This window comes from Vidua macroura, chromosome 2 (assembly GCF_024509145.1).
Source record: "Vidua macroura isolate BioBank_ID:100142 chromosome 2, ASM2450914v1, whole genome shotgun sequence".
NCBI classification, from domain to species: Eukaryota; Metazoa; Chordata; class Aves; order Passeriformes; family Viduidae; genus Vidua; species Vidua macroura.
This window is the reverse complement of record NC_071572.1, coordinates 70,500,576-70,526,259: the sequence shown is the minus strand read 5'-3', so window position 1 is coordinate 70,526,259 and position 25,684 is coordinate 70,500,576. Positions and strand designations below refer to the sequence as shown.

Genomic DNA, 25,684 nt, shown 5'->3' with positions numbered 1-25,684 from the left:
GATTGCTGGAGACAGTCAGGATGAATAGGATCTTGAAAATACAGGGTATCATTCAACCATTCATTGTAACTGATGAGTCTCATTCTTGTTGGAGCTATTTGGCCAGTGTCTTCCTGGCTATCACTACTGATTTATGGAAGAAAAAATGCTCTAAAGGAAACATTAAGATTTAGATGGAAACTTCTTTTAGGAAAGAATGTTTGATGAAAAGTGAAGTTTTGGGATGATGACTTGCAGATTTGCAGTAGATACATTTGGTAAATAGCTTTATTTAAAAACAAAGGGAAAACATTTCTGTAACTGAGTGTTTCTTTTACAAGTATTTTCTAAAGGAAATGTTTCAACGTTACATCAACACATCTAACTTACATAAAATGTCTTTCAGAAAAGGGTTAAATAGTTCCAAATTTTAATTATCATTTCTGTAACTAATGTTTGAGTGCAATGCTTTTGGTCAACCTTGAACAGTTGTTTTCTAAAATCTTATGCCAGCTTCCCAAAATGTTATCACTTTGGGTTGACCTAAAAGGGTGTTTTTTTAAATCTCCAGCTTTTCAGTTTTTCCACTTAGCCACAAAATCCATTATTCATGTAAGCCTACTCAGTAGGGATTTATAATTGGTAACCCAGCTGACAGGAAGCACAGTCAGATACTAGGAGGAAAGAAAGAAAAAAGTCCAATTCCCCAAGGAACAGAAAACCCACTAGGAGCATGTGTGTGTGTGGTGTGTCTGAACAGGGAACAGTGGCAGCTGTACCTCAGCAGACAAGTGCTGGTAGGAATAAAGAACACATGGTAATCCCAGCCTGACTGAGCCAGAGCTGGCTCTGAGCTGGGATAAGCTGCACTTTGAGTCACCACAGTGATTCAGAGATTTCTGTCTAAGGAAAGTCAAATTCTTAATGACTAGGGAAGGGTTGGCCTTTTGGTCATCACTATGTGAAGTTCACAGGTGTAACATCCTGGTCATGACCTCACTGGCTATAAATTTTTGCCAAATGATTGCCATCTTGTATCCTAGTGATGAATGATTGTTTCTCAGGACAGATAAATTGACTCTGCTTGGCTTGTTCTAGCCTGGGCATAGAGGGACCAGCTCCAGGAGGCCAACTTAGCTTCTCTCTCTGGACTTTATTTCACTTGTTAACCAGGGCTCATGAATTGTGCCCTCCCAGAATCACTAGTGCAGTTAAAAAAAAAAAATCCTACATGGCATAAATTCATACTATGATGAACAGATATGCAAGAAATGGAATTATTGTTTCTTCCTTGAATTCTGTATTCTGCTACTGTAATCCACAGTTTTGGAGGGCTCCCCAGGTCTCAGAAGCACAGCTTGTGTGGGTCAGACATGTGGCTTGGAGGATTGAACGGGTCATGACCTCAGAGAAGCTAATATTCACTTGATGTCTAATCAGTAGGTCTTTGAGACATGGAAGGTTGAATATGGGAATGAAAATGTGCACCAGGGGAGAAAATATTGTGTACAATCTAGTTCAAATACTAATGCTTTAGGTGCACCAGTTAAAGTTTTTATTTCTCTCAGTCTCCATCTTTGGACAAGGCTATTCAAATGGAAAACATTGTATTAAGGTTACAAGAGTTCTTAGGCTTCAGATTTCTTTTTTTTTGTTTGGTTTTTTTTTTGTTTGTTTGTTTTTTTGTTTGTTTTTTAAAAGGCATCATAGCCACATGTAAAATCACTAGAAGGAGTTAACCTGCCTTTAATTTGGGCAAACCAAATACATGTGCATCTCATATATACTTGACTAGTAAGCTCACTTGTTTTGATCTGCCATCACTTCTCTGGCCTGGAAACTGGCAGAGTTTGGTTAGCTGATGGTTGCAGATGAGAAGTGATCTGCAGGGAAAGGGGCAGTGACAAAACCAGTGGTGGTAGCATCATCACAGGGGGTGCTGTAGTGGCTGCTGCGGGAAGATGCTTCTCTTGCAGTGGCTGGTAATTTCAGGTTCATGATGTTTAAGTAATGGGTGGCTTGGGAAGGGTTGTTTCCTTCCTTTCCTTCCCTGGCAGTGCTGACATCTGTCTGGAGGCAAAGCTTGTGCTGGGGGTGTGGGTCGCAGCATCTTCCTTTGAACTCGCTCCAAACTCCAGTGGCAGTCGGGTGGGTAGGAGGATGTTCCCAGACAGTCATGCACTGTTTGAACTGGCTGGTGGCCTGTCCTCCCCCAGCACAAATATTGAAAGGGAATAGCTGAACAGATGAATGCCAATGCAGTGAACTCCTAGGAATGCTGACAAAAGCTTCTCATGGCTCTCTGAGCTCTTGGTCTGTAGAGATTTGCTCAAGACTGAGATGTATAACCTTGATTCTGTCTAACCCTGAGTATAAGAATTTATTAATCTGCTGGGCAGGGATTCTGCTAACGCTTCTTCCATCATGAAGGATGCAAACCCACAAAAATAATCCCCTCATCTATGTTGTTATGACAGTCAAAATATTGTTTATTTTGAAAAATACAGAACATGTGTTCTCATAACACAGCTTGAAAAACATGTTTTAACAGGTTATTTTTGGGGGGTGTAATTGCTTTTTCCATTATTTTCACTTCTCTCTTTCTCCTCTCTTTTTATTTCATCAATCATTACCCAAGTTTAAAAAAGTGAAAAGAACCAAAAAAATACCCCACAAAAAGCAAAGCAAAACAAACCAACACACAACCCCCCCCCCCCCCCCCCCGCAATTTGTAATTGAAGGTCTAAGTCCTTGATTTCTCCTCTCCCATAAATACTGACCACCATGTCTGAATGTCTGGGCATGGTGTGCTGAGACATGGAATAACAGTGCAGGAAATCTCTGTTGTGCTGGGGACACAAAGAAACTTCTTCTTCCAATAGCTCTGTAGGGTAACAAGAGAGCATTCCCTCTGAGACAGGGTGTCTCGTGTGACCCTTCTTATCCCTCTTCCTTTTCCCCTGAGTCCATTGCCAGGGTGTACTGTTTCCTTGTGTCCCTGCAGGAAGCAGTGTCACGCTTCCCTGAGGATGAGCAGCTGGCACGAATTCAAAATGTCATCCAGGAGCTCCCACCATCACATTACAGGTAAGACTGTGTCCACAGAGGTGCTGAGGATCAGCGTGGTGACCTCACCTTCATCAGGGAATATTGCCTGAAATAGCTCTAGGGTTCATTTCCAGAAATCAATCTCCAAAAGCTGACTCACCATTTCCAAATCTGGCAACAATTTATCTGGCATTTACATATCACTGAACAAACCTTTGTTAGAGACAGAACAAGGTCTCCCTGCTGCAGTGTTACCATCCTCCTTCCCCAAGTATGACCACTGTGGCACCCTTGGGCAGTGTCCTGGGTGTGGTAAGGAGATGATAATTTGCTGGAGGTGCTTGAGCAAGAGCAAAGAGCTCAGCCTTTACAGCATCCCATTCCCTCTTCCACCCATCTCCCAACTTCTTTGCTCCCATTATGCTAAGGATAGTTTGGTTCATGCCGCACCCTTGGCCACCCCAGAGCTCAGCTGTTCAGGTATTCACTTCCATCCCATGCAAATGCTGGTGCTGTGACTCCTCTGCCCCATGGGCTCTGTTGTGACATTGCAGACACCTGGGGAGGGGACAGGGCTGGCTCTGAGCCTCGTTGTCCCAGAAGGCAGGCACTGGTAATGTGACACATTTTCTTTCTTTGTGTGAAACCACTGCAGAACGTTGGAATACCTGATCAAGCACCTGACTCACCTGGCCTCCTTCAGCAACATGACCAACATGCACACCAGAAACCTGGCCTTGGTGTGGGCTCCAAATCTCCTCAGGTACAGTCGAGATTCCTCTAATCCAGAGCACCATGCTGAGCTCCAAGGGGAGTGGCAGCATCTGAGCCTAATGACCTGAGGGAAATGAAAAGACAGGGAAAAGCTGAGCAACTAAAGGGAAGAGCACAGCAGAGCAAACAGCTTCTCTTCCAGGTTGAATAATCTAAGGTTTTACTGCCAGCATCCAAGGAAGCTTATGGGTTTGTGTGTTTCTTATTAAAAAAAAAAATTGTTATTTGCAAGTTGAACACAGATTTAGAAATGAAGACTTAACTCATCACTTGGGAATGTTAATAACATTTTTGATGGTGCCAGTGCTTCTGCAGCAGGGCAGTGAGAGACAGCAAGGATCAGAAGGGAGAAAAACAGGGCAGTAATACTAGAGACCTGTTCCCAGATCTGCTTGTGCAAAATTGAGATGAGCTTGCTGAGCTTGAAATGGCAGCTAGTGTCAGATCTCAAGACCACCAGCTAGTTTTTCATGTTTGTTATGCCTGGCACTCTGCTGTGAAGAAGCCTGGATTAGATGCAGGCAGGGGTTTGGCTGCTATGTTGTAGAGCTAAGCAGAACAAGGAAAAATAGCATCTGGGAAAAAAAAATTAGATATTTTGTATCTTGTCAAAACTCCCTTTTTGTCCATCCAATACCCCTGCATTTAGAGGAATGAGTTGTGCAGGGAGAGTCCAGGACTGCAGCTGGGCAGGAGAGGGGTGATGGCAGAGCCATCCGGGTAGCCCTGGGCTGGCAGAGAACGTTGGCTAGAGAGGTACAGGCCTGAAAAGCATGCTCTAAAGAGTTATCTCGCCCTTCTGAATCCCAAAAATATCAGAGCAGGTTCTGAAAATGAATCAAATGTTGACTCTATTGAATATCATAAATTGGGCCTTTACTACTGAGACATTTTCATTCTAGCATCTGTCCTTGTCAAAAAAAAAAAAATGAAGTCTGTTTTTCCTTTGCAATCTTTCATAAGTACAAGTCCCAGGGAGTAAAAGAAAGGAGCAAGCAATGCAACTGCAGTCTCCTCACAGGGTTATCCTCTTGGCAATGCCCCAAGCTGTTATCTAACACACCAGTCATTAACTTTACAAAGGATCCATTGCCCAAAGATAATTTCTTCAGCAACACTTTGGCATGTCAAGATAAGGAATATTCCTTTGCTGAGAGCAAGATTGAGAATGTGGGAGCTCAGGGTGGGCAGAGAAGAGACCATTGGAGCACATGGCAAAGTATTGAAGAAATCGGCATGGGGAAGACCTGAGCAGGGTCTAAGGGATTTCACTGAGTAGGGATCTAGAAGCAGCCTTTGAAAGTTCCTGTGTTGTCTTTCAGGCCCAGCCTTGAAATAGCTAAAATAGGAAAAAGGGAGAAGAATGGAACTTGAGAGTCATAGTTTTACCTGCAGAAGAATGTAAAAGCCATGTGGGGAAAACAACACATACAGGAAAGGAAGTAGCAGAGATGGCAAAGAAATCAGAAAATAATTTTTGAAAGAGTGGAAAGACAAAGAGAAGATGAGGGCCTGTGAGGGAAGGAGAGGAAGAGTTACAGCAAGAGTGGGGAAATCATCTCTGTTGCCTTGCTTGCAGGAAGAAATCTGGTCTGTCCTTGCCAGGGGCTGTGTGTGGCAATGCTCACTGCTGGCCCTCTTTCCTCATGCAGGTCCAAGGAGATTGAGGCAGTTGGCTGCAATGGAGATGCAGCTTTCCTGGAGGTGCGAGTGCAGCAATTGGTGATTGAGTTCATCCTGAACCACGTGGATCAGATCTTCAACAACAACAGGAAAACCAGCTCTGCAGAGAACATTGGTAGCAACCTCCCTGAGCCACTTCCCATGTCACTTGCTATGTAGTTCAGCTGTCCCTTCAACTAATATTACAAGCACAGTAACCCTTGCTATCACCACAGACTTTCCCAAAGACACCTTGAGCCCAATATCTCATTACTCTTGTCTTCTTCATTTGTATCTTCAACATTTTCTTTTTCAATATTAGCCTCCTTTAATGTTTTCTCAGGTTGCCTTATGTTTCATTTTTGCATGATCTCATATGGCTTAACCCTTTCCACAAAAGGAAGACCACCTGATTGATTCTCAGTCTTGGTCTAAGCTTTCTCTGTAAGTCCATCAGTCACAGTCTCAGCTCTTCTGTCAGATTCCCCCAGTTACAATTCCTCATACCAACAATACCTGCCCTGCAGCCACTATTTCCACCCAAGTCAGAGATTACACTCCCAGGCACTCCTGGGAAAAAAATTAATCTTCTGCTCCAAAAACATATCTTGTTCCTGAAGACATTTTATAAAAGAGATGTATCTTTTTCTTGGGACATCTATAGTTTTCAGAGATGCTGATTTTGCTGTTTAGTGATAGTTTTGTTGGCAAAGACTGGGAAGTGAGAAGGCATGGATCCATAGTGACCTCATATAATTGCAGAAATATGCACCTTTCCATTTTACACACTCAAAAGACTTCTGATACCTTCAGTACTCAGACAATATCCACCTTTCTGCTTTGCAGCCCTGTGTCAGCTCATTCTGCCCATCTTTACCTTAACATGGCTTTGCCCCTCCCCCCATAAACACTTTCAGTTCTCTGGGCTGTCCGTGAGACTGCTTTCTATTGCCCTGAAATGGATTAGAGAGTTCAAGTAATGCTGGTTTTTAGAACAATCCCCTGTCCTGCAACAAGACAAGGAGAAAGATGTGGTAGTGAGAGAAAGAACGAGGCACCAAATTGGGATCAGGGACTGAAATGCTCCAAAATCAGGGGAGGGTGGGGCGAAATGGAGGAAGGGAATGAGGGAGGAGTAAAGGGAATGTGTGAATCCTGGTGGTTTTCAGAGACACCTCCTTTACACAGAAGTGTCTGCAGCAGAGGAAGCAAATCTACAAAACACAGCCTTTGGCTGGCCAGCATGGCCCCTGCTGGGAATGTACTCAGATGGATAAGGTTGCTGGGGAGCTGAAAGGCTTATCTGACAAAAAGCCTTTCTCCCTGCACGTGCCACTTCTTTCCCCCCTCCACAGGAGATGTTCCAGTCAAATAAAGTAATGAAGCTCTTGCTCTCATCTCTCCTCACCCCAGGCTGGAATGTGTTTTCTTGTTTTTTAGAGAGCGCATCAGTTGTGAAAAGTTTGACCCTCCCCTCGGCCTCCCTGCCAATGAAACTGGTGAGCCTGGAAGAAGCCCAGGCACGGAGTTTGTCTGCATCCCATCCTGCTCGGAAGGAGAGGAGAGAGAACAGCTTGCCTGAAATCGTGCCTGTAATTGGGTCCCTCTTCCACACAGTTGTTGACCTTCCTGACAGCAAGTAAGTGCCAAGAGTAGTGTAAAGCACACACACACACACACACACAAAAAAAAAAAAAAAAAAAAAAAGAAAAAAAAAAAAAAGTGCAGGTGCCCCAGTGTGATTGGGAATGATCCTTCTGTTAATGTGGTACCCCCACACCTGCACTCATCTGAATCTACTGCCACTACACAAAGAAAATTCAGTGTCCTCCAAAGAGGCAGAGCTACTCCTGAGAAGTATTGCAGGTGCTGGGTTCATAGCTTCACTAGTTCTCATCTCTCCATCAGGGCAGAAAATCACAGACCTCCTGCAGGAGGAATGAATTGTCTTTGCATCCTTGTGCCAGCCAGAAGTCGGCTAAACATGGGATGAGCGTGGAGCAGGTTGGGGCACAGCTTGTCTATGAGTTCCACCTGCTGGTGGCGGTCCAGGGCACTCCTGGTGCCACTGACCTGCTTCAGATTCTTCATTCTCCTGGTTGCTCTGCAATTACAGCCAAGCAGGAAGGCTCATTTTCACTCCCAGTGTGGAGAGATATGCCAGCTATGTTTATGCCAGGAGAAGAGTCCAATTTCAGCTGAGGTTGCTGCAGTTGTTGGCACAGATGCCCAGAATAACTATTTATCTATTGGTCTATCTAACTGTTAATATATAGCCACTCTACTGCCTGGTTCTGATAGATTATAGCCTCTGCAGCAGTACTGACCCAGAAAGCACCAGAACAGATATTTATTGGCACTTGATATATTAAAGCAAAAAGGAGTCATCTAACAGAATACTGGTGCAAGAGGATAACCAGCTTAAGACAAAAGGAAGTTTCTCTCTCTAGAGTGTCTTTTCCTTTCTTATTTGAAAAGTTATATCCCCAAGATATTAATCCTCTTTGTAGGACTGATTTGTACTTCTCTGTGTACTGATCAGAAAGAAAAGCAGAAATATGGGGATAGAAAGGCCAATGTGGAAAGCAAGACAGGGAGCTAAGAAAATTCTTGCTCTGAAAGATGGGGAGATTGAAGGAGTCAGAATGAGAATGAAGGAAGTGAAACAGAGCTTCATGAAAAAATATGTATACAAGGAAAAAATTATATTAGGACAAGAAGCCTCTTTCTGCAAAAGCTGGGATTTCCAAAGAGACACAGGGAACTCGTGTCACACTTCCTCTTACGGTTATGAGAAATTGATTTAATTCTCTTAAACCTCCTCCTATTTGGTAAGTACATTATACTTGCATATCAATATATAACACCTATGATTAAATTAATGTTGGCCTGAGAAGCATTAATAGCAACTTTTCATTAAGGAATCCCTTTATTTTTGCCATAAGACATGGTCTTTAAAGCATAACTTTGTGCACTGAGAAATGGTATCCGTTCCATAAGTTCCCTGGAATTTATCATACATTATGTCATTAAAAACTGTTAAAAAGGCAATTTTTCTTTGCTTTATTGCAGGATAGTCTGAGCCTTGAAAAACACTCCTTTCTGGAGACAAGCATGGTTGATTGCTCAATCACTGTTTGCTGTAGCATGATGCCAGAACCAACTATCTGAAGGCTTAGGTGTCTTTCCATCCATGAAATAGTTAAATCAGCAGTACAGATAAATCACTTCCAGCGTGACTGCTACCTATGTAGCCAAAAAGGGTTGGTTGTATAGCTATGCTTTGCATGCTTTAGAGTTAAAATAAGTGTGAGAAGAAAAAAATGGAAAGGGTTGAGGGGAGACAGCTCAGAGGCTTTTGGAGGGTATTAAAAAGGCAAAAGTCTCTAAGGTTTGGTGACCACCCGAGCCTTTTTTCCTTCCAGGAGGAAATTATCCACCAAGTCCAAGAAATGGAAGTCAATATTTAATTTGGGCCGCTCTGGCTCAGAATCGAAGTCTAAACTGAGTCGAAATGGGAGTGTCTTTGTAAGGGCACAGAAGCTCTCTGGTAAGAATACACTTTACAGCTGAATGTTTCTCTCTGAGGCTTTCTCTTGTGTTGTTGGTAGCATGGAACAACCTGTATTCACTTGCCACTAATGCCATGGACTTGAGATAGTCTAATGGGGTCGTGCTTGTGGCCTGGTTTCACGCACATCTCATTTTCCTGTGATGGCAAGAAACAACCTTCCAGGAGGATTGGACAGATACAGTAAATATTGCATTTTGGTACCTGATAAACAGGCTCCTCTTGTCCAGCTGTCAAGTCTGGGGACTAGGAAATGTTATGTAGGTTTGGATTAGTCCACTGCTCCAGCCCAGCCAGTCTCTGTCTCCTGAGGCTCATTACTTGGCACTGGGTGAATGGCTGTCTTTCTAGGCTGTCCTTCCAGGCTGTCCTTCCACTAAAGGACTTTAAAGAACCAACTGCATTCAGTGTCTTTGTGAAAAACCAGGCACCAGGAGTGCCTTCAGCTCTGGCTCTCAGCACTTTGAGGGAAGCCATTGCTTTTGCAGAATTTACAAGAGAGAAGTTGTGTTTTCTTCTGGCTGTAATCCCAAATTCTAACTTCTCCTGGGCTGCAATCTCTTAAACACTCTGCTTCCTAGAAAATCACATGGCAGTGCCAGTTCCCAGTGTTAAGAAATGATGACTCAAGCTCTAAAAATCATGAACTTGACTTAAAAGTAATCACATTCTTAAAAAGAAAGCATGCCCTTTTAATTTGAATTAATAAAGAAATGTTTTGGGGTTATATATTCCAGATTTTTTTTAGTATATAGTATCTATATTATTTTCTATAGGGAGATGAAGGTGGATTTTTTCTTTATATAATCTCATGACCTCAGGAGCTGGTGTTTGGAGGACCACTGCCTAACAATGCAAGACTTCAAATAAAACAGTTAATATTGGCAACATTAGCTACCACCACATATAAGAGAGGCTGTATTTGGATCAGAAATGAGTGTGAAGCCAAATGCTGGATCCAGTTCTTTTTGGACCCCTGCCTTCCCCATGTTTTGCATGTACAGATGCCTCACCCAGTGTGGCCATGACAGACTTCAAAATAGCTCTCTATCCTATTTTGATCATGGGATCACCTTCTCACTTTGATAAGGAGCACTGTCTCAAAATAGCACTAACCCAAGGAAGCCCAGGAATGATGGCAGCCCCAGTGATCGTGGAGGCTGAGCCTTGTTCCAAGGACAGTACTGAGTGACAGGGGCTGGACATTTTCACCAGCAGGACACACAAATGCACAGCCTTGTGCAGAGTTTCCAGCACTGAAGCAGTGCCTTTCTGTGCTGCTGTGTTACATTTTTCAGTGCTCCCTGCTTACAGCCTAAGCAGGGTGCAGACGAAGTTGCTGCTGAAACTCAGCACATGCTTTAGCACAGCTTGTGTCTGTGCACACAAATCTGTAAGTCACATAAAATGTGATTTACACAGCTCCCCAGCTTGAATTCTGCTCCTCCTGGAAAACGGAAACAGTGCTCAAGACATCACATCTTATGAATGTAAAAAGTAGCCAGGACTCCATATAAATGTAAAAAGTAGCTGGAGTTTCTCCTATGCTCCTGTGAGAGTCAGAGCCAGAAGCTTAAATTATATAAACAAATGAAGTCTAACAAGCCTGCTGACTTTCTGCTTTACCTACTTTGTGCAACTCTGTAAACAGCAAACTTTACTCCCAGACATTTTCCAGATCTCCATGGACCCTTTCTGGGCTGCCAGACTAACTTGTCTTCCTTGCCAGCTACATTTCCCCACCTCCCTTCCTTTTTCAGAGCAGTAATAGCTACAAGCTTCCAAAACCTCTCAGGAAAAGACCTGTGGAGTGTATAGTAACAAACGACAGCTTGTTTCTGGACAAGCAAGTCCAGTGAAGATGGTCAGCAAAATAGGTTGCTCACTGCCCTCAGAAATTTCCCAGAGTTCTTGCTAGAGGCAGGGTACGCTCGCATCAGCAAAAGAGCCGGGAGTTCAACATAAAAATAACCCAACATTTGCTATCAGGAATGAGAGGTGATAAGGCATTTATGTCAGTTTAGTTAAAAAGTCCCCCACAACCAATAGCCTGACTAAGTCGGGGAGGGGAGTGGCACATGACAGCTTTGGGGATGCTTAACTGCTTCAGAGCGGAGGTGGTGTTGTCTGGCTGGGTTAAGTATAGCTCTCCACATGTCCAGCAGGTGCAAAGCTGTTGTTAGCACTAGCAGATCCCTAGCTGTGCGGACAAGTGTTGTGGGTAATAAGCCATGTGGTGTAGATACATGGGGGAATGCTTGGAAATGGAAAATGTCTGCCTGGCATGCCTGCCTATATGTATGCAGCCTTTGATCTTTATGGGCTGAAGCCTGCAAAGCCACAGGATCTGATACCTGCTTCTAAACCTCTTTTTCCACAGAAAAAGCAACTATTCGGCCTGCAAAGAGCATGGACTCATTGTGTTCCCTGCCAGTGGAAGGTGAGACATCCATAGCCTGCCTATACTGTGAGGGGAAGGAGTGCAGCTCTGCACTTTCAGCAGCATGGATCACAGAATCACAGAACAGTTTGGGTTGAAAGGGACTTTAGAAATCTCCTAGTTCCAACAGCCCTGCCACGGGCAGGGACACCTTCCACTATACCAGGTGGTACCAACAATTGAGCAAGCCTTGAACACTTCCAGGGATGGGGCATCCTCAGCTTCTCTGGACAGCCTGTTCCAGTGTCTCACCACCCTCAATGGATGAGCAGTCTGTGTCTATCTCACCATGTTGTGTATCTTTGTGTACTTATGTCATGGCTGCTGACGTGTGTCCCCACCTCTGTGTGCGTGCATTTTTTACTCTTTTCTGTGTTGTTTATCTCAGTGCATCCACCTGAGAGTTACCACTGTGTTTAGCTGCACCTTTATTGGCAGTTGGACTGCTTTGATTTCTTTCTTGGTTATTCTGGGCACAAAAATCCCATTTGTAGGTGAAAAAGGCTTACAAAAAGCTGACAAAGCCTGGTGTGTGCATTGTGGGCAGTATGTGATAGTCTGCATCTGATGGAGAAGGGTGTCTAATAAAAGTCTGAGCTGATTTCCCCTGGAGAGCATTCAGTCCCGTGTTGCCTGCCTATTTTGAAGGAAGCCCTAGGGCTAGAGCATAGAAAGCCTTCAGTGCCACTTGTCTCCATCTGTCTGGGGAAATCAGAGTGTTCACCAGGGCAGAACTCATCCCTGGAGGGACTGAGGAGGGCTCCTCACAGAGGAGATTTGTTTGCTAGTTCTTTGCTTCCCACTGACTTGCTCCTATGTTCCTGTCTCTAGGGGAGGATGACAAAAGCAGGTTCAAACGGTCAGTGACTACTGGAGGATTCTTTGTTCCCACCAAGATACGGACAGGAGGCATAGGCAGCTCATATGACCTCAGAAAGGAGAATGAGTGGGAGCGAGAAGGATGTGCCATGGGGGCCAAAGGAAGTTCAGAGCTAGGTGGGGAGAGAGTTCTTCCCCGGACGCCGCAGGTGAAGTCACCCCCTGAGCAGCTGAAGGTTTTCCGGGTAGCAGAGGATGCTGAAAACGAGCAGACTTCAGCCAAAGGAGTACTCATGTTCTACACCTCTGAAACAGCCACCAAGTCAGGCTTCCCAAGCAGCCTCTTTCCCTTGGAGGCCTCTCCTCATCACCAGAGGAAAGCCCTGAACATCTCGGAGCCATTTGCTGTCTCTGTCCCGCTGAGGGTATCAGCAGTCATCAGCACCAACAGCACACCCTGCCGCCTGCCCACCAAGGAGAAGCATTCCCTTTCCAGTCTAGAGGAGCTGTCTTCTCTGGTGGAGAGCACGAGCCCCTCTGCTCTGGAGGCAGGGACCCACACAAGGGCAGAGCAGGCAGCAGAATGCAAGGAGAAACAGCTGGGGCCAACTCTGCCAGTGGCAGCATCCAGAGGTAAATTGTGTTAAGGAGGGGGGTATGGATCCTCAGCTGGGCTGCTGGAAGTGCCCTGCAGCATGGTGGTGTGGAGGTTTCTCCAGCTTGAGCTTCTGGCCAGAAAGAAACTAACCTATGGCAGGGTGGGTGTTGATTTGATAGCAGGTCAGGGTGATGCTAGTTTCAGTAAGGAGCCTGGGGATATCGGTGACCTCCCAGAAACATCTGGTTGTGCCTGGAGGGAGCTCTCTAGCTTTGTTAGTCAGTGTTGGCTCTTGGCAGCACTGCTTTGTCCCAGGGCACAAGTTTTCAGTCTCAAGTAGTTACATTCGTATGTGTTTCTGATCCAGGCTCTCATCCTGAGGAGCTGGTGGCATCTGGGAAACCTGAGTCCCTAGAAACGCCACAGCCAGCAGCAGAAAATCAGGAGACATGTGGGCAAAGCAGCTGCACAAGCAGCACCAGCAGCCCGCAGCAGTCCTCAGAGCAGAGTCCCACCTTGGAACAAACACCAGCTTCTGAGTTTCATAAGGGACTACTCCCAGCAGACAAAGCAGAGCAAGGACAGCTCAGGATGAAGGATGTCTCCTCAGAAGGCAGCTGTGACCAACAGGAGATTGAGATGGCTAAGACAGAAGAAGGATCACGCCTAAGAGATGTGGTAAGGAAGAAGGCATGAGAAGGGTGGGGGACCATGTCATGGTAGTGACCAGGAGGTTGTTTAAAGTTTCATTGTGTGTCTCTAGTTGTGAAAACTCAGTCTGTAACTTAGGCCAAGTAGCACCAATAATTGACCATGAACTGATTTATTTCACTTCTGTGAAATCACCATGTGGTGATTTACCTTTACGTAACTACCTACTATGCCCTTTTGGTCATCTTTTCCTGTAACTGTACAATTTCAGTCTGTACCATCTGTCTGCTCTGAGACTCTCCAGATGTGAAACTGTCTGAATGTTTGAACATTTTGACCCATGGTCTCTGAATTCCCCTTCTATTTTTGCTGTCCCATTTGTCCTGGACAGCCTGAACGGTCCTTTTTACTCCCATTCTCTACACACAATTTTTTTTTTTTTTATTCTTACTATTTTTTTTTTTTTTTCTTCCTCTGTATCTCTAGCAAAGCCTTTTCACCAAGTTTCTTATAATGATACTCGTCTCTGGACAGCTATTTAAAGATCTGTTGGCATATCTCCTTGAATAGATTATTCATTCTAGTTTGTGTGCAGTTTGGGAATGCATATTCTCTGGCAAGGCCAAGTGAGCCTGAATGGGAATTGCTGAGAAATGGGCTGGAACATTCCAGCTACTCATTCAGCTCACTCTTTCAGTATGTCTGTCCAGTTCTCCTTTTGGCTGCACCTTAGACCTTCTCCTCCATAAACCCACTTGTTTATAGATGTATTTTCTTTGTTGTACTGGTAGCAGTCTGTGTGTCTGTGTTTCTGTATTCATGGGCGTGCTCATCCAGGAGCCTGGCTATTCTAGGAGGGCTGTTTGGGGAAAATGGAGAGGTACTTACTGGCAAGTTGTGAGCTCCCAGGTGATGGCATTTCCTCTGCTTTTCAGACTGAGGAGGACCCGGCAAATGCCCTTCTAGAACCGCTGTGGCCAGAGATACAACAGGAACTGAAAATTATTGAACCTGAAGAGGAGCTCTTGCTCTTGCCAGCAGCTATTCCCAAGACAAGCCCAATTTCTGAATCCTCCTCTTCACTACAAACAGATAGTCTTTGCTGTGGCCCAGGGCAGAGTCCAACACTCGGTGAGCAGAAATCTGAAAGCAGATCATCACAGATAACTCAGGTGCCTTTATTTGGTGCCAGTGGCATGGAGCAACAAGACAGCCTCCCCAGCTGCCAGTCTGATGCAATTGCACAGCAGAGTGGTCCTTCAGCCCTACCCAAACTGGGCACTATTCCAACAGGCTCAGCCACTCCAAAGAACCACCAGTCAATGGTGGAGAGCAGGAGCGAATGTCTCACTCCTACCCCAGACTGGAAGCTTCATGGTCAATCAGAATTTAGTGAGATTGCCACTAGTGATGGATTACCTTGTTCCAAAGGAGCATGTCCAGAATCAGGGAAAGAAAGAAATGGCACTTACCAGCTCCAGAGGGAGAAGGATGGTCTTACCAGAGTCCAGACTCAGAGGGAGAAGCATGAGATAATGACTACTGATGAAAGGGACATATTCTCCTCCAAGGCACTGAGTGGAGCTGGAATCCAGGAGGTGAAGGAAGGCAATGCTGTTAGCAGAACCCAGGATGCTGCTGACCAGGATGACGAGGATGCCTGGACAGACAATGTACAGAGCTTAGAACTTGTGGAGCCTTGGGAGGATCACCAGTGGGTTACAAGCCCTCTCCATTCCCCCACCTTTAAGGACATTCAGGAGAAGATGACCCAGGAGTTTCACCCACAGAGCCAGAGAGCAGAGACGGGCCTTTCTCTTAGGCCGCGGTTCAGTCGCAGCCTCTCCCTGGACAGTAAAGACACAGTGCTGAGTCTGTGGACTACCCCATTCTCTTTCATAGATGCCACTGACCAGCAGCAGCCATGTGGTGACATTCTGCATTCAGTGACTTGTGAGCTAGCCAAAACACAACCCATGTCCCCCTCTACTTTGGGCAAAGCAATGCAAGATGAGAATGGCCCAAGTCCTCCAGGAGAGCCTTCAAAACCTGAGTACCCCCTTATCAGGGAGAAAGCACCAGGTGAGAAAGCAGGACCCTCCAGAGTCCCTCTTTTGGAGACAGAGGGAAAGAAAGTGCATGTGAGCAAAGAAAACCCTTGGAGCCCAAAGCTTGAGTTGTCTTTGCCATACCAAAATAGTCCAGGCAGTTCTTCACAGACTAAGAACACAAAGGAGGAGTTATCCATATCTCAGGACACTGCCCTGGGAGGAGAGACTGTCACGAAAGCATTGTGTTCTGCCACTGAGTCACAGCTGAGTAATAAAGGTGAAGAAACACCTCGCAAAGTAAAGACCAGGCCTTCATCCCTCAACTTGGATTCACTCCTACCAGCCCCAGATTTCTTCACATTTGAGAGCCTGTCCATGCCATCTGCCCATGGGAACCTCCTGTATGGGCAGAAGGAAGTAAAAAGCAGTGATTCTGTCCCATCCCTGCCGACACACTGCCCTGCTGCCAGTAGGGGTGTTCCCTGGGGGTCTCATTTCAATGCCCCCGTGGATCTAGACTTGGATTACCTGGCAGTGGCCCATGCCACCACCGGCCGTCGTAACTCTGCCCCTGTCAGCGTATCAGCAGTCAGGACCTCCTTCATGATTAAGATGTGCCAGGCTAGAGCGGTGCCTGTGATACCACCCAAGATTCAGTACACCCAGATCCCCCAGCCCCTGCAGGCTCAGAACGCTGCTCCAGCCACTGAGAAGAAGGAAGCAGAAGCCAAGCAGGCCATTAGGCAAGCTCCACCGGTGGCATGGAGCCACCTGGAGGCCCCCAAGAGCCCGCTGACAGAAAAGAAAGCCAAAGCAGAGAAAGAAAACAGTGACCCTGCTCAAAAGGACTCAGCATGTCCTTGGCATGGCAGCCTGGGCTCTCCACTGGAGCCATCTCAGTCCAGTCATCACCCTGCTCTGGATGCCCCTGTTCTGCGCCGAAAGCGCACATCTGGTGGGGAGACAGCTGGAGATAACCCACAGTCTTCAAAGATAGAGAGGCCATCAGGGTTCTCCAAACCCTCCTACAGATCTAGGCCTGGGAGGCCCCAGAGTCTGATTCTCTTCAGTCCCCCTTTCCCCATCATGGACCACCCCACGTCCTCAGCAGACTCCAGGGTATTGTTGTCACCCATCAGGAGCCCCACCCAGACCACCTCTCTGAGCCCCATTTGTGGCGATCTGTCCGACCCCGCGCGGACAACGCCTGAGGGGGTGACGCTGCGGAACAAAATGACCATCCCCAAGAATGGCCAGAGACTGGAGACCTCTACCAGCTGCTTCTACCAGCCCCAGAGGCGCTCTGTGATTCTGGATGGACGAAGTGGGAGGCAGATTGAGTAGCAGCTGCTCCTCCTATTCCTTTTCTGTGATGGTTGGAATGGGAGTGTCCAAGACCAACTCTGTTGCCATTTTGCTGTTGTTAAAACTATTCTGTGCAAGATAGACCTGAATTCTTTATGGTTTCCTGCAAAGCTTTTGCTATGGAAGGTCATGGTATCTTTGTCGTGCTTTTCATTCCCCTTGTTGCTCCTGCCTAGTCCCTCACTGTCTGTTGTTTTTTATGATAAGCCAGTCCCAGGGAACCTGCATTTCTCACACCTGTTCTCTAACAAGCCCTGTGAAAGTCTCATCCTCCCTATGGAAAAAAGGAAAGGTAAATCTCTGAATAATTAGAAAACAGGACTGAGAGGAAACATTTTTACAAAACACTGCAGCTCAGGGTGCAGGGGCACAACATCTGCTGAGGAGGTAAGTGCAGATGTTTGGGAACTCCTACCATTGTTTCCCAGACACCAATGAAGGACTTTCTGATTTATACAGTGTAAATAAACAGTGCAGGAGGCTGGCCATAGCTAAAGAGGAAGGTGAAGCTGGCATGAGCAAATCACACAGGGTGTGAGACACCCAGGGGTGTTCCAGATAAACATATAACCTGAGGATGCTGCCTCCAACTCTCTCCTTGCATCAGAGACATGCTCTTTCCAGCCGGTGCAAAGGCTGGAATGAAAGCAGATGGACATGAAATGTCTAGTTGTTCTTTCAGTCTTCCAGGTCTTGCTCAGGAGTTCTGTGTGCTCAGTCTCTTCTTCCTTGGGCACACAAGATGGGTGTGGCTGAGGAATGAGTGTGCAGCTGGCTGCCCAGTGGTAGGCACCCCTCAGGCTGAAAGCAGTGAAAGCCAAGGCAAGGTCATACTGAAGGCCAGTATCAACTATTTTCATCGTTGCTTAAAGCCAGATGACACCTCTGCAGCTGTCTCCAGCTGAGCTCCACACTGCTAACAGCAGACAATGGCAAGAGGACCTTCTTATCTCCATGTCCTTGGGCTATTGCCCTTTTGCACCCTGACTGACATATCTTTGACCCTTGGTCTTTCATTGCCACTATGTGGCATGTCCCCAGGTGCTTCTTCTCTATTTAAATTTTGTCTCCTCTGATTTTACACTGTTTCTTTGAGAGTGTGGCTGGTTGCTACCTCCCTGGACCTCAGTGCTTTTAGATTGATTAAGAGTATGGTAAAGAGGATGATTTGTGGGACTGCAGAACAGATCATGAACAAGTCCTGAGAGAGGGATTTGAAGTGAATTAAACTCTCTCCTGAAGGAAACATTAATGTTACAGGCAAATACATGTTCAGATATGCAACAGCTGCCATGGGAATAGAATTAAAGCTTCTTTTCTAAAGCCTCTAACTATGTATTCACCACAGGTTCATCTGTTGCCTGATCTATGACTGTAGGTGATGGCAAAGTCAGGTACAGCCTGTGCTGTCTCTGCACTTTAAGTGTCACTGGTGACTACAGAGGAGACAGGGACACAGATGTTGCTGCCAGCACTGAGATTGTCCCTGTAATGTGCTTGCAGAGCCCATCATTCCTGGAGATGTCTGAGTCTGCAGGCCCTCAGGTGGGTGTGATGGGCTATAGTTTAAGCAGTAAACTGTTAGGAAGTGCTATAACCACCACAATGAGTGTCAGCCAGAATTTCCCAAAAGATGTGTGTTTATGGCTTTGTTTTGTGAAGTACTGGCAAATTCCAATGGTTGATAAACTCAACCCATGAGCTCCTAGTCTGCACAGACTGTGTCACTTTATTAGTGCCATTGTGGCTGAAGGGTCCTGAGCCCCCCCATGCAGTGCTTTCTCTGAACTCTTTGATTGCTAAAGGAGAGATATGCTGGAGTATTTTTGAGAAGTTTTGGGCCCACAAACGCAAGGAATATATCTTCAGCAGAATTTTCTCCTTCCATTTCCAAAGGGAATGTGAAAAACAAGAGGGCTTTTCCTTACGAGCCGCAGTCTTTGATCCTCCCCACTGTACCCTTTATTTGTGTATAGTGCCACATGGGAACAGAGCAGAGAACTAAGTCTGTGCTGTCAGTTTTGTTGAAGGAGATTATTAAACCAGATGAAAGCCTGGAGTTCTTATTTGGGTACATGTTCTTTCACAGGCAGCAGCCTATGGTTTACCTGGGCAAGCTGTGGACAGCAGGCCCAAAATATGCAGCTTCATGACGACTGTATTATTCTACTCCCAGACCATAATATGCCTGTTATTAAAACTAAGGAATTTCCAGTCCTTCATGCTCCTCATAGTTAGCACAGCTCCACACTGCATATACATGTCACTGCCACATGAGAAAGCTTTTAATTGCCATGGCTGGGTTACTGACAAAGGGAAGGTGTGATATGAGGTATTGTGGTAAGGTTTTAGAGGAAGTAAAAGTTGTGGAAATGATGCCCAGGTTTTTTGGCATCAACAAAAGAATTTACTTTGGACAAGGACTTATAGTCTCTCAGGTCCTAGAAGTTTTGACTGCCAAGGCAGCTGGAAGGGAGCTAGAGAAGCTCACAAAGTAATGCATCAGAAGGAAAAGAAAATGTGATGAAACCTTGGCATGTTACAACCATTTTTTTTCGCCTCCTTATTCTCATATAAGCTGATCTATGAACAAGAAATGAGGTCTGGCAATTTGTATATAATACACTGTCTCAACTCTTAACAGCATTCCACTAAGTAATAGCGCTTTTGGCATAAGTGGTAAGACTCCTGCAAGAGAAAATTATTAGAAATCTTTACTTGATATTAAAGATCAGCCTCAACTAAGATCTGTATCCAGACTATACTTTTAAGGGATGTTTCAGAATTTGAGCTCAGATCTGGGTCCTGGATTTTAATTAAGCAGAGATGCTGCAATGGTATCTCTGTTTTGTAACTTGATCCCATTGCTTAACTACAATTTAATCTCCAGCCTTCAGCTGATGTATCCAGAACTCTTAAAATAAAGCCCCAGGTCCTGCAGAGATGAAAGCACGTTCTTAGTTGCAAGGTGCCATGTTGTTCTCAGCTCCAGACTCAGCCTTCTGCAGAGTCTGTAAAGTTTGATGGTGGATCCATGCTGATACTGGTACCTGCAGTCAGCTTGAAGGACCAGAGCTTGGGAGTTGGGCAGGGCCAGAAGACAGATGCCACCTCCCACTGAATAGTGCTGGCTGGGTGGCAGGAGCTTCCTGAGATCCAGCTTTACTAAGCTATCCCCAGTGTCAGTTTCAGGGTCAGACCTGATCTCTTTAAGAAAGGATTTTCTTATTTCTTGTGTTTTTTTCTCATTGGCTTTGGGTTTGGTTTTTATTGTTTTTGTTTGTTTGTGGGGTTTGTTTCTGTTTTTCTTTCGTTTATCTGTGAAGCATTATGAAGAAGGATAGATTGGATTTATGGGAGATGAGTCCAGCCCAGGTGAGTAAAGCTGGGTTTTTTTGGTATTATTGAAAGGACCTTCCTAAATAGACTGGCTCATCATCTGCAGCTCTACAAGGATCACTTCAGAGACCCTGCAGTACATTTCAATTTTCCTGAGACTGTGAAAAGTAAAGGCTGTTGTTCAGTTTGCAGATGGCCCCAGTTTCAGACATGACAAAATATCACCAGCATGTGTTGCCTGTGGGCTTTTACAAGTGGAAGAAGAGTGAGTAAATTTCACTTATTCTTCCCATGTAGTCTGAGGGTTGGTGCAGCTTCTCTTAAATGTAGCTCAGAGTGAAATGGCTGAGCTGGCAAAGGTGAGAATCCCTGATGGAAAGGAGGGACATGGATAATGTTAGCTCGTGTGGGAGCTACCTCACTGGCAGGAGAGTAAACAGAAATGAAGGTTATATTTTACCTTATAAACCCCAGTCCTCTGGGCTGTCCATCTTGTGCTATCACTGTAGAAAGACTGAAGTACTTATTTTTTCACCTTTAGAGCTTCAGAGGAACTTAAGTCTGTATTAGAGAGCATCCATGAAGTCTGCAACATTTTCCCTCATCCAGTGTCCAAATGGTGCAATCAAAATTTTTTTTTTGTTTTTTATTGATTCTGAAACACCTGTAATGGTGAATATTTTAAAATGTTATACATATATATATATATACATATATATATATATATATATATATATATATATAAAAGAGATCATTCTATGTAAATGTATTAAAAGAAGGAAACGTAATTAACATGAAGGAATTGCCTAAATAGTATTTTACACATCTGTGAAACTTGGGCTGATGCGTGGAACTGTTTTCTGCTGCTATGTTTGCAGCACTGAGAGTTCAAGCGGCTTTTTGCCCACAGAGTAGCTAATTAATTCTGGTTAATCTGTGGTGGGCAGAAGGCCTAAATGTGCCTTCCTGAGAAGGCTCTCGTCCTGGAAAAGGAGGGACAAGACCAGGGGAGACCAGAGTTCAAGGGCTGATTTAGCTTTCCGCCACAAGCTTCTCTCCAGGCCTTGAAAATGCAAGCACTCTACAGAAGCATATACAACCTTTCAAGCATGCCCAGGTTTTGCAGTTGTCCTTTTTGCTTCTCTCCATCTCTAGAAAAAAACCCAATAAAAATCTCTAGGGATGGGGGAGAAGCTGCAGCTGATCCCTATTTTGTTTAACCTTTGCTTGCTCCTAACTAATGTAAAGGGTTGGTGAAAACTAATTCTGTTTCAAGCAAGGAATGGAAAACTTTCCACTGAGTTCGACAGGAGATGGAGTAGGACTTTAACAGCCCCAGAAAGGAAGGATGGCAGAAGGCAAGAACTTTCTGAGGGCTCCATACAGCAGTCCAGACCTTGGATCTTGTGCTTGCAGGCACTAGTCCCCTTTTGAATATTATTTGCTGCCAGGTCAAGAGAAGGGTTGGAAGCTGGACACTATGAAGAGGACTGTCTCCACCATCCCACTGGCCCTGGTTTTGTGATTATTTTTCCTGCTAGCTCTGATGAATTGCAGTTTTGTTAAGCTTTTTTTTCCTCTGTGTGGACTTGCCTGCCTCCGTGCGTGATTGTTTAAAAAAAAGAAAAGAAAGAAAACAACAGCCACAAAAGAAAGATGTTTTGCCAGGTCTCAGCCATGAGATTAAACTGGAGTTTTTATAAAAACAGATCTGTGTCCTAGTGATATTGTGGAACATTTCATTTTTTTTTCTGGATTTGGTTTATGAATACAGTGCAAATGCTTTTGTCATCCTCTGACATGGAGTTTGAACCCCTCTTTTGTTTTGTGAGTGGCCGGGGTATTGATCTGTGTTTGTGTGCGCTTTGATGGTGGGGACTGAAGGTTAGGGCCTGACCACACACTTTTCTGATTGTAGGTTATGGGAGCTGCAGTTGCTCTGCAGCTCTGAAAATGAAGTGAGGGCTTGGAGATTTCTGTAGAATTATTGTTATCTGAAATGCTTTAAAATTTTCAAGGGTAAAATAATCTTTTCTCTTACCATTGCTAGTTCTACTAGGCTGAAGTTTTGAAGTTTTGAAGTGATGTGCAACCATGTCCTCATATTTAGCACATCTTCTGCAGAATTCTGCCTTGCCTGTGATAATGCAGAGCAACTCAGAGTAGAGCATGAAAAAAACTTTGTGATCCCAGTTCTTGTACAGCAGAAGCCAGGCTGGAACAGGAGAAGTTACTATGAAGGCTGCTGGTGCATCATTTATGCACTTCTGTTGATTTGTAAAGGACAACCAAGAACTTAAACAAATTATTAATTTAGTTCCTTGGCTGTCATTGAGCCAATCTCTGAGCTATATCATGGACGTGAATATTGTTATTATATGTCCCTTATTCCATCCTGGGGTCAAAGAGAGGAAAAAAAAAAAGAGGAGTGTTTTGTGCTTGTAGCCTCAGCAGATGTATCTGCAGTGCAACTTGATCACTGTTCTCCCTAAAAGGCAGATGAATCATCAGGTTAAATGAAATTTTTTTTTTCCTACTCAGCAGCTGAACTCAGGGCTTGACTCCTTTTCCTATCTTCTTCATGACTTCAGTTTCCCTTTAGGAAAATGCCTGAGTTGTGCTTCCTGCTTACCATGTCAACTGGCATACAAATTGAGAGAGAAAACCATGTTTGTTGAACTCTGGAATTGTTGTTAGCCAGAGCCAATTATTAGTGCTGTATGAGAACCAGTATTTTCCCATTCTTTGTGCCACAGAGTCTCGCAATGACTTGGCCATAAGGCAAGGGGAGAACCTCAGACTGCCCCACAGCATTCCCATGGTTATGAAAATCAGGCCAAAGGGACACTGCAGACCTGCTCCTGCTGCAGTCGGCACTGTGCCCTAAATCAGGGGGCTTAAACACATGGAAGTGCTTGGACACTCTTTCAAGCAGTTTCTTTTGCCTGCGTGACTCAGGGCAATGCCCTGTGTTGGTTGTATTGAAAGCCGCAGCTACAACATTTTGGATAGTTTCAGCTAAGCCAAAACCAGGATCAAGCAAGTTCCCAAGCTGGGTGTTAAGCAGGAATCAACCTTAGCCAGCACCAAGCAGCATTTGACACTGGTGTCTCGTGCATCCTCACTGCAACACAGGAGTCCAGCAGCTCTGGGCAGCTGGACATCCCACTGGTATCCCACTGGTATCCCACTGGATGGGGCTAAAGGTCAGTTGGCAGCAAAGGGGAGGCAGGCAGTGGAGGGAAGGGAGACTGGCACAAGGCACCACCACCACCAGAAAGAACAGAATCATAACAGCCAAGATAGAGAAAGGCAGTGAGATTTCAGAGTTCATTTTCCATCTGGACAGGATAAACTATTCAAAGAATGTGCCTCACCACAAGAGTAAAGGATGAACAGTTTCAGTGTTAAGGATTAGAAATGAATGGGCTCTGCAAAGCTCAGATCTGTCAGAGTCCTGATGCTCTCAGAAGTTAGACACAGTGTGTTAAAACTTGAATATTTGCCTCACTCGGTAATTAAACATATTTTCAATGTCTTATTAGCAAACTGCAGTGTGAGATGAGCTACATTTTGCAAACCTAGACAACTCCTAGGAATTATGTTTGCAATTTGGGTCCAGATCCATCTTAAAATGGGACCTGTTTTCTTCTGTAGCACATCTGCTGCAGAGGGTACATTTCTCTGTCATTTAAATCCGTTATCTGAAAAGACCAGGAATTATTTGAATTCAGCGAGAGGAAATTACTTTAAAAAAACTTTGTAGCTGCTTAAGAAAGAACCACAAGGCACACAAACATGGGAAAAAACAGAACTGGAGAAAGGAGAATAACACACATGATGATTACTCAACAGAGGAAGTTTCTAGATAAGTAAAACCCAAAAAGGAAAAAAAAAAAAAAAAACAACCCAACACCCAACAGCCATAAGATTGAGTTGAACCAGTCTGAAGAATACCAGGTAACGTTTTCTTTTCCTCTTCCTTCACAGGGATCAGGAAGAAGAAATCAGAAAAAATAGTGCTCACAAACTGCTTAACTCTTTTTATTTTTTTTTTTTCACTGTGAGATAATTTACTTTAAACATCAAGGGTCACACAGTATAAAAAGACTAGGCTAGTTATTTACAGGGTGACTTGTATTTACAGTCTCCAGTCTCTGTGCCAACCACAGTACCCTGCTAAAGGTGAGCATTGCTTTGGGAAAAACAGAGAAGGCCTGCACTGGCTCATAGTTAGCAACAGCCCTGGGTAGCCACAGCAGCTCACTGCTCATCACTTGTCTCTCTTGCAGGTTTTATCTCAACAAGTGATCGTGCAAGAACTGCACATGACCTTACCTGTGATGTAATTTCACCTCACAAGCAAGTCAAAAACACCCTCACCTTTTTTCCTGTTGAGGATAAACCCTCAGCAGTCATAATCTGCTCCTCCCAAAGCAGGATCTCCTAAAGATGCCTGAGATTACAGGCAGAGCTCTTGCAGGAGGTTCCCAGCATACCACACATTGCAGGGGATTTCCCCAGTTGCCAAGGAGGGCAGGGCTGTCAAGGGTTGGGAGTAGATGGATTCATTTAGGAGCTAGTTTTAGGTCATTGGTCCCAATAAACATTTGCTTGGCATGAGTCCCTGTTGTAAGGAATGTGAAAAACTAAGATGCCAGGGCAGTGAGCAGGAATGGGAATAAATCACCCGCGTCAGAAGATACAGGACACCACTGTCAGCCTGGTTCCTAGCTTTCCCAATGAGGTGGGTAGCCAGATGTAAGTATGGCACATAATGGCCATTGTGTGTTGTACATGAACCAGCAAAGTAAAGAAAAACAGGGCCTGAAAGGGTCTGTGCAAAGAGGTCTCATGCAGAAGAAGTGAAGGTAAAGGAGGAAGGGGTAGGAAAACTTGTTGGAAAAATGGGGTTGAGGCACAAAATACACAACGGCAGCCCCACTTTGCCCCACTGCCTGAAGGAACAGACACCTTCAGTACTGCCAGCAACAAGCATGCAGCAGTGTGAAAAACAGCAGGTTACATTTCTGTGTGCGTGGAAGAGCAGCAGCTGAGGATGTGGGATTCTTTTTGGATTGGAGGACACAGCACCCCATCAGCTATGAGCAGAGGGTGCGTCTCAGCGAGACTCTTAATTTCTCAGAGCTGGGATTATTGCGGTAAATTAATAATCTAAAAATACATTTGGTAACTCCATAGGAGAACTGAAGTGTGCTTTTATTGCCACGAGAGAACTGTGAATATTCACACCTGTAAAGAATAAATACACAGAGCAAATCTGCAAACAAACCAAATGACTTCCACCTGCAGCATTTTTTTCTTCATCCTGTCTTAGCAGGATGTCTTAGTCCAGCAGTTCTCATGCACACATGCATGCTGCCTGC

General features: G+C 44.9%; 1 protein-coding gene across 1 annotated transcript in view; it reads left to right on the top strand.

Annotated features, from left to right (window-relative positions):
• The window catches only part of ARHGAP31 (Rho GTPase activating protein 31), a 59,921-nt gene extending 37,825 nt beyond the window's left edge, over positions 1-22,096 (top strand). Inside the window, exons 4-12 of the mRNA XM_053971072.1 lie at positions 2,984-3,066; positions 3,683-3,790; positions 5,454-5,599; positions 6,904-7,102; positions 8,889-9,013; positions 11,415-11,474; positions 12,306-12,926; positions 13,259-13,569; positions 14,478-22,096. Of these exons, the coding sequence (XP_053827047.1) occupies positions 2,984-3,066; positions 3,683-3,790; positions 5,454-5,599; positions 6,904-7,102; positions 8,889-9,013; positions 11,415-11,474; positions 12,306-12,926; positions 13,259-13,569; positions 14,478-16,937 (4,113 nt within the window). The 3' untranslated portion in view covers positions 16,938-22,096. The remainder of the gene's footprint in view (positions 1-2,983; positions 3,067-3,682; positions 3,791-5,453; positions 5,600-6,903; positions 7,103-8,888; positions 9,014-11,414; positions 11,475-12,305; positions 12,927-13,258; positions 13,570-14,477) is intronic.
• Positions 22,097-25,684: the final 3,588 nt, after the last annotated feature.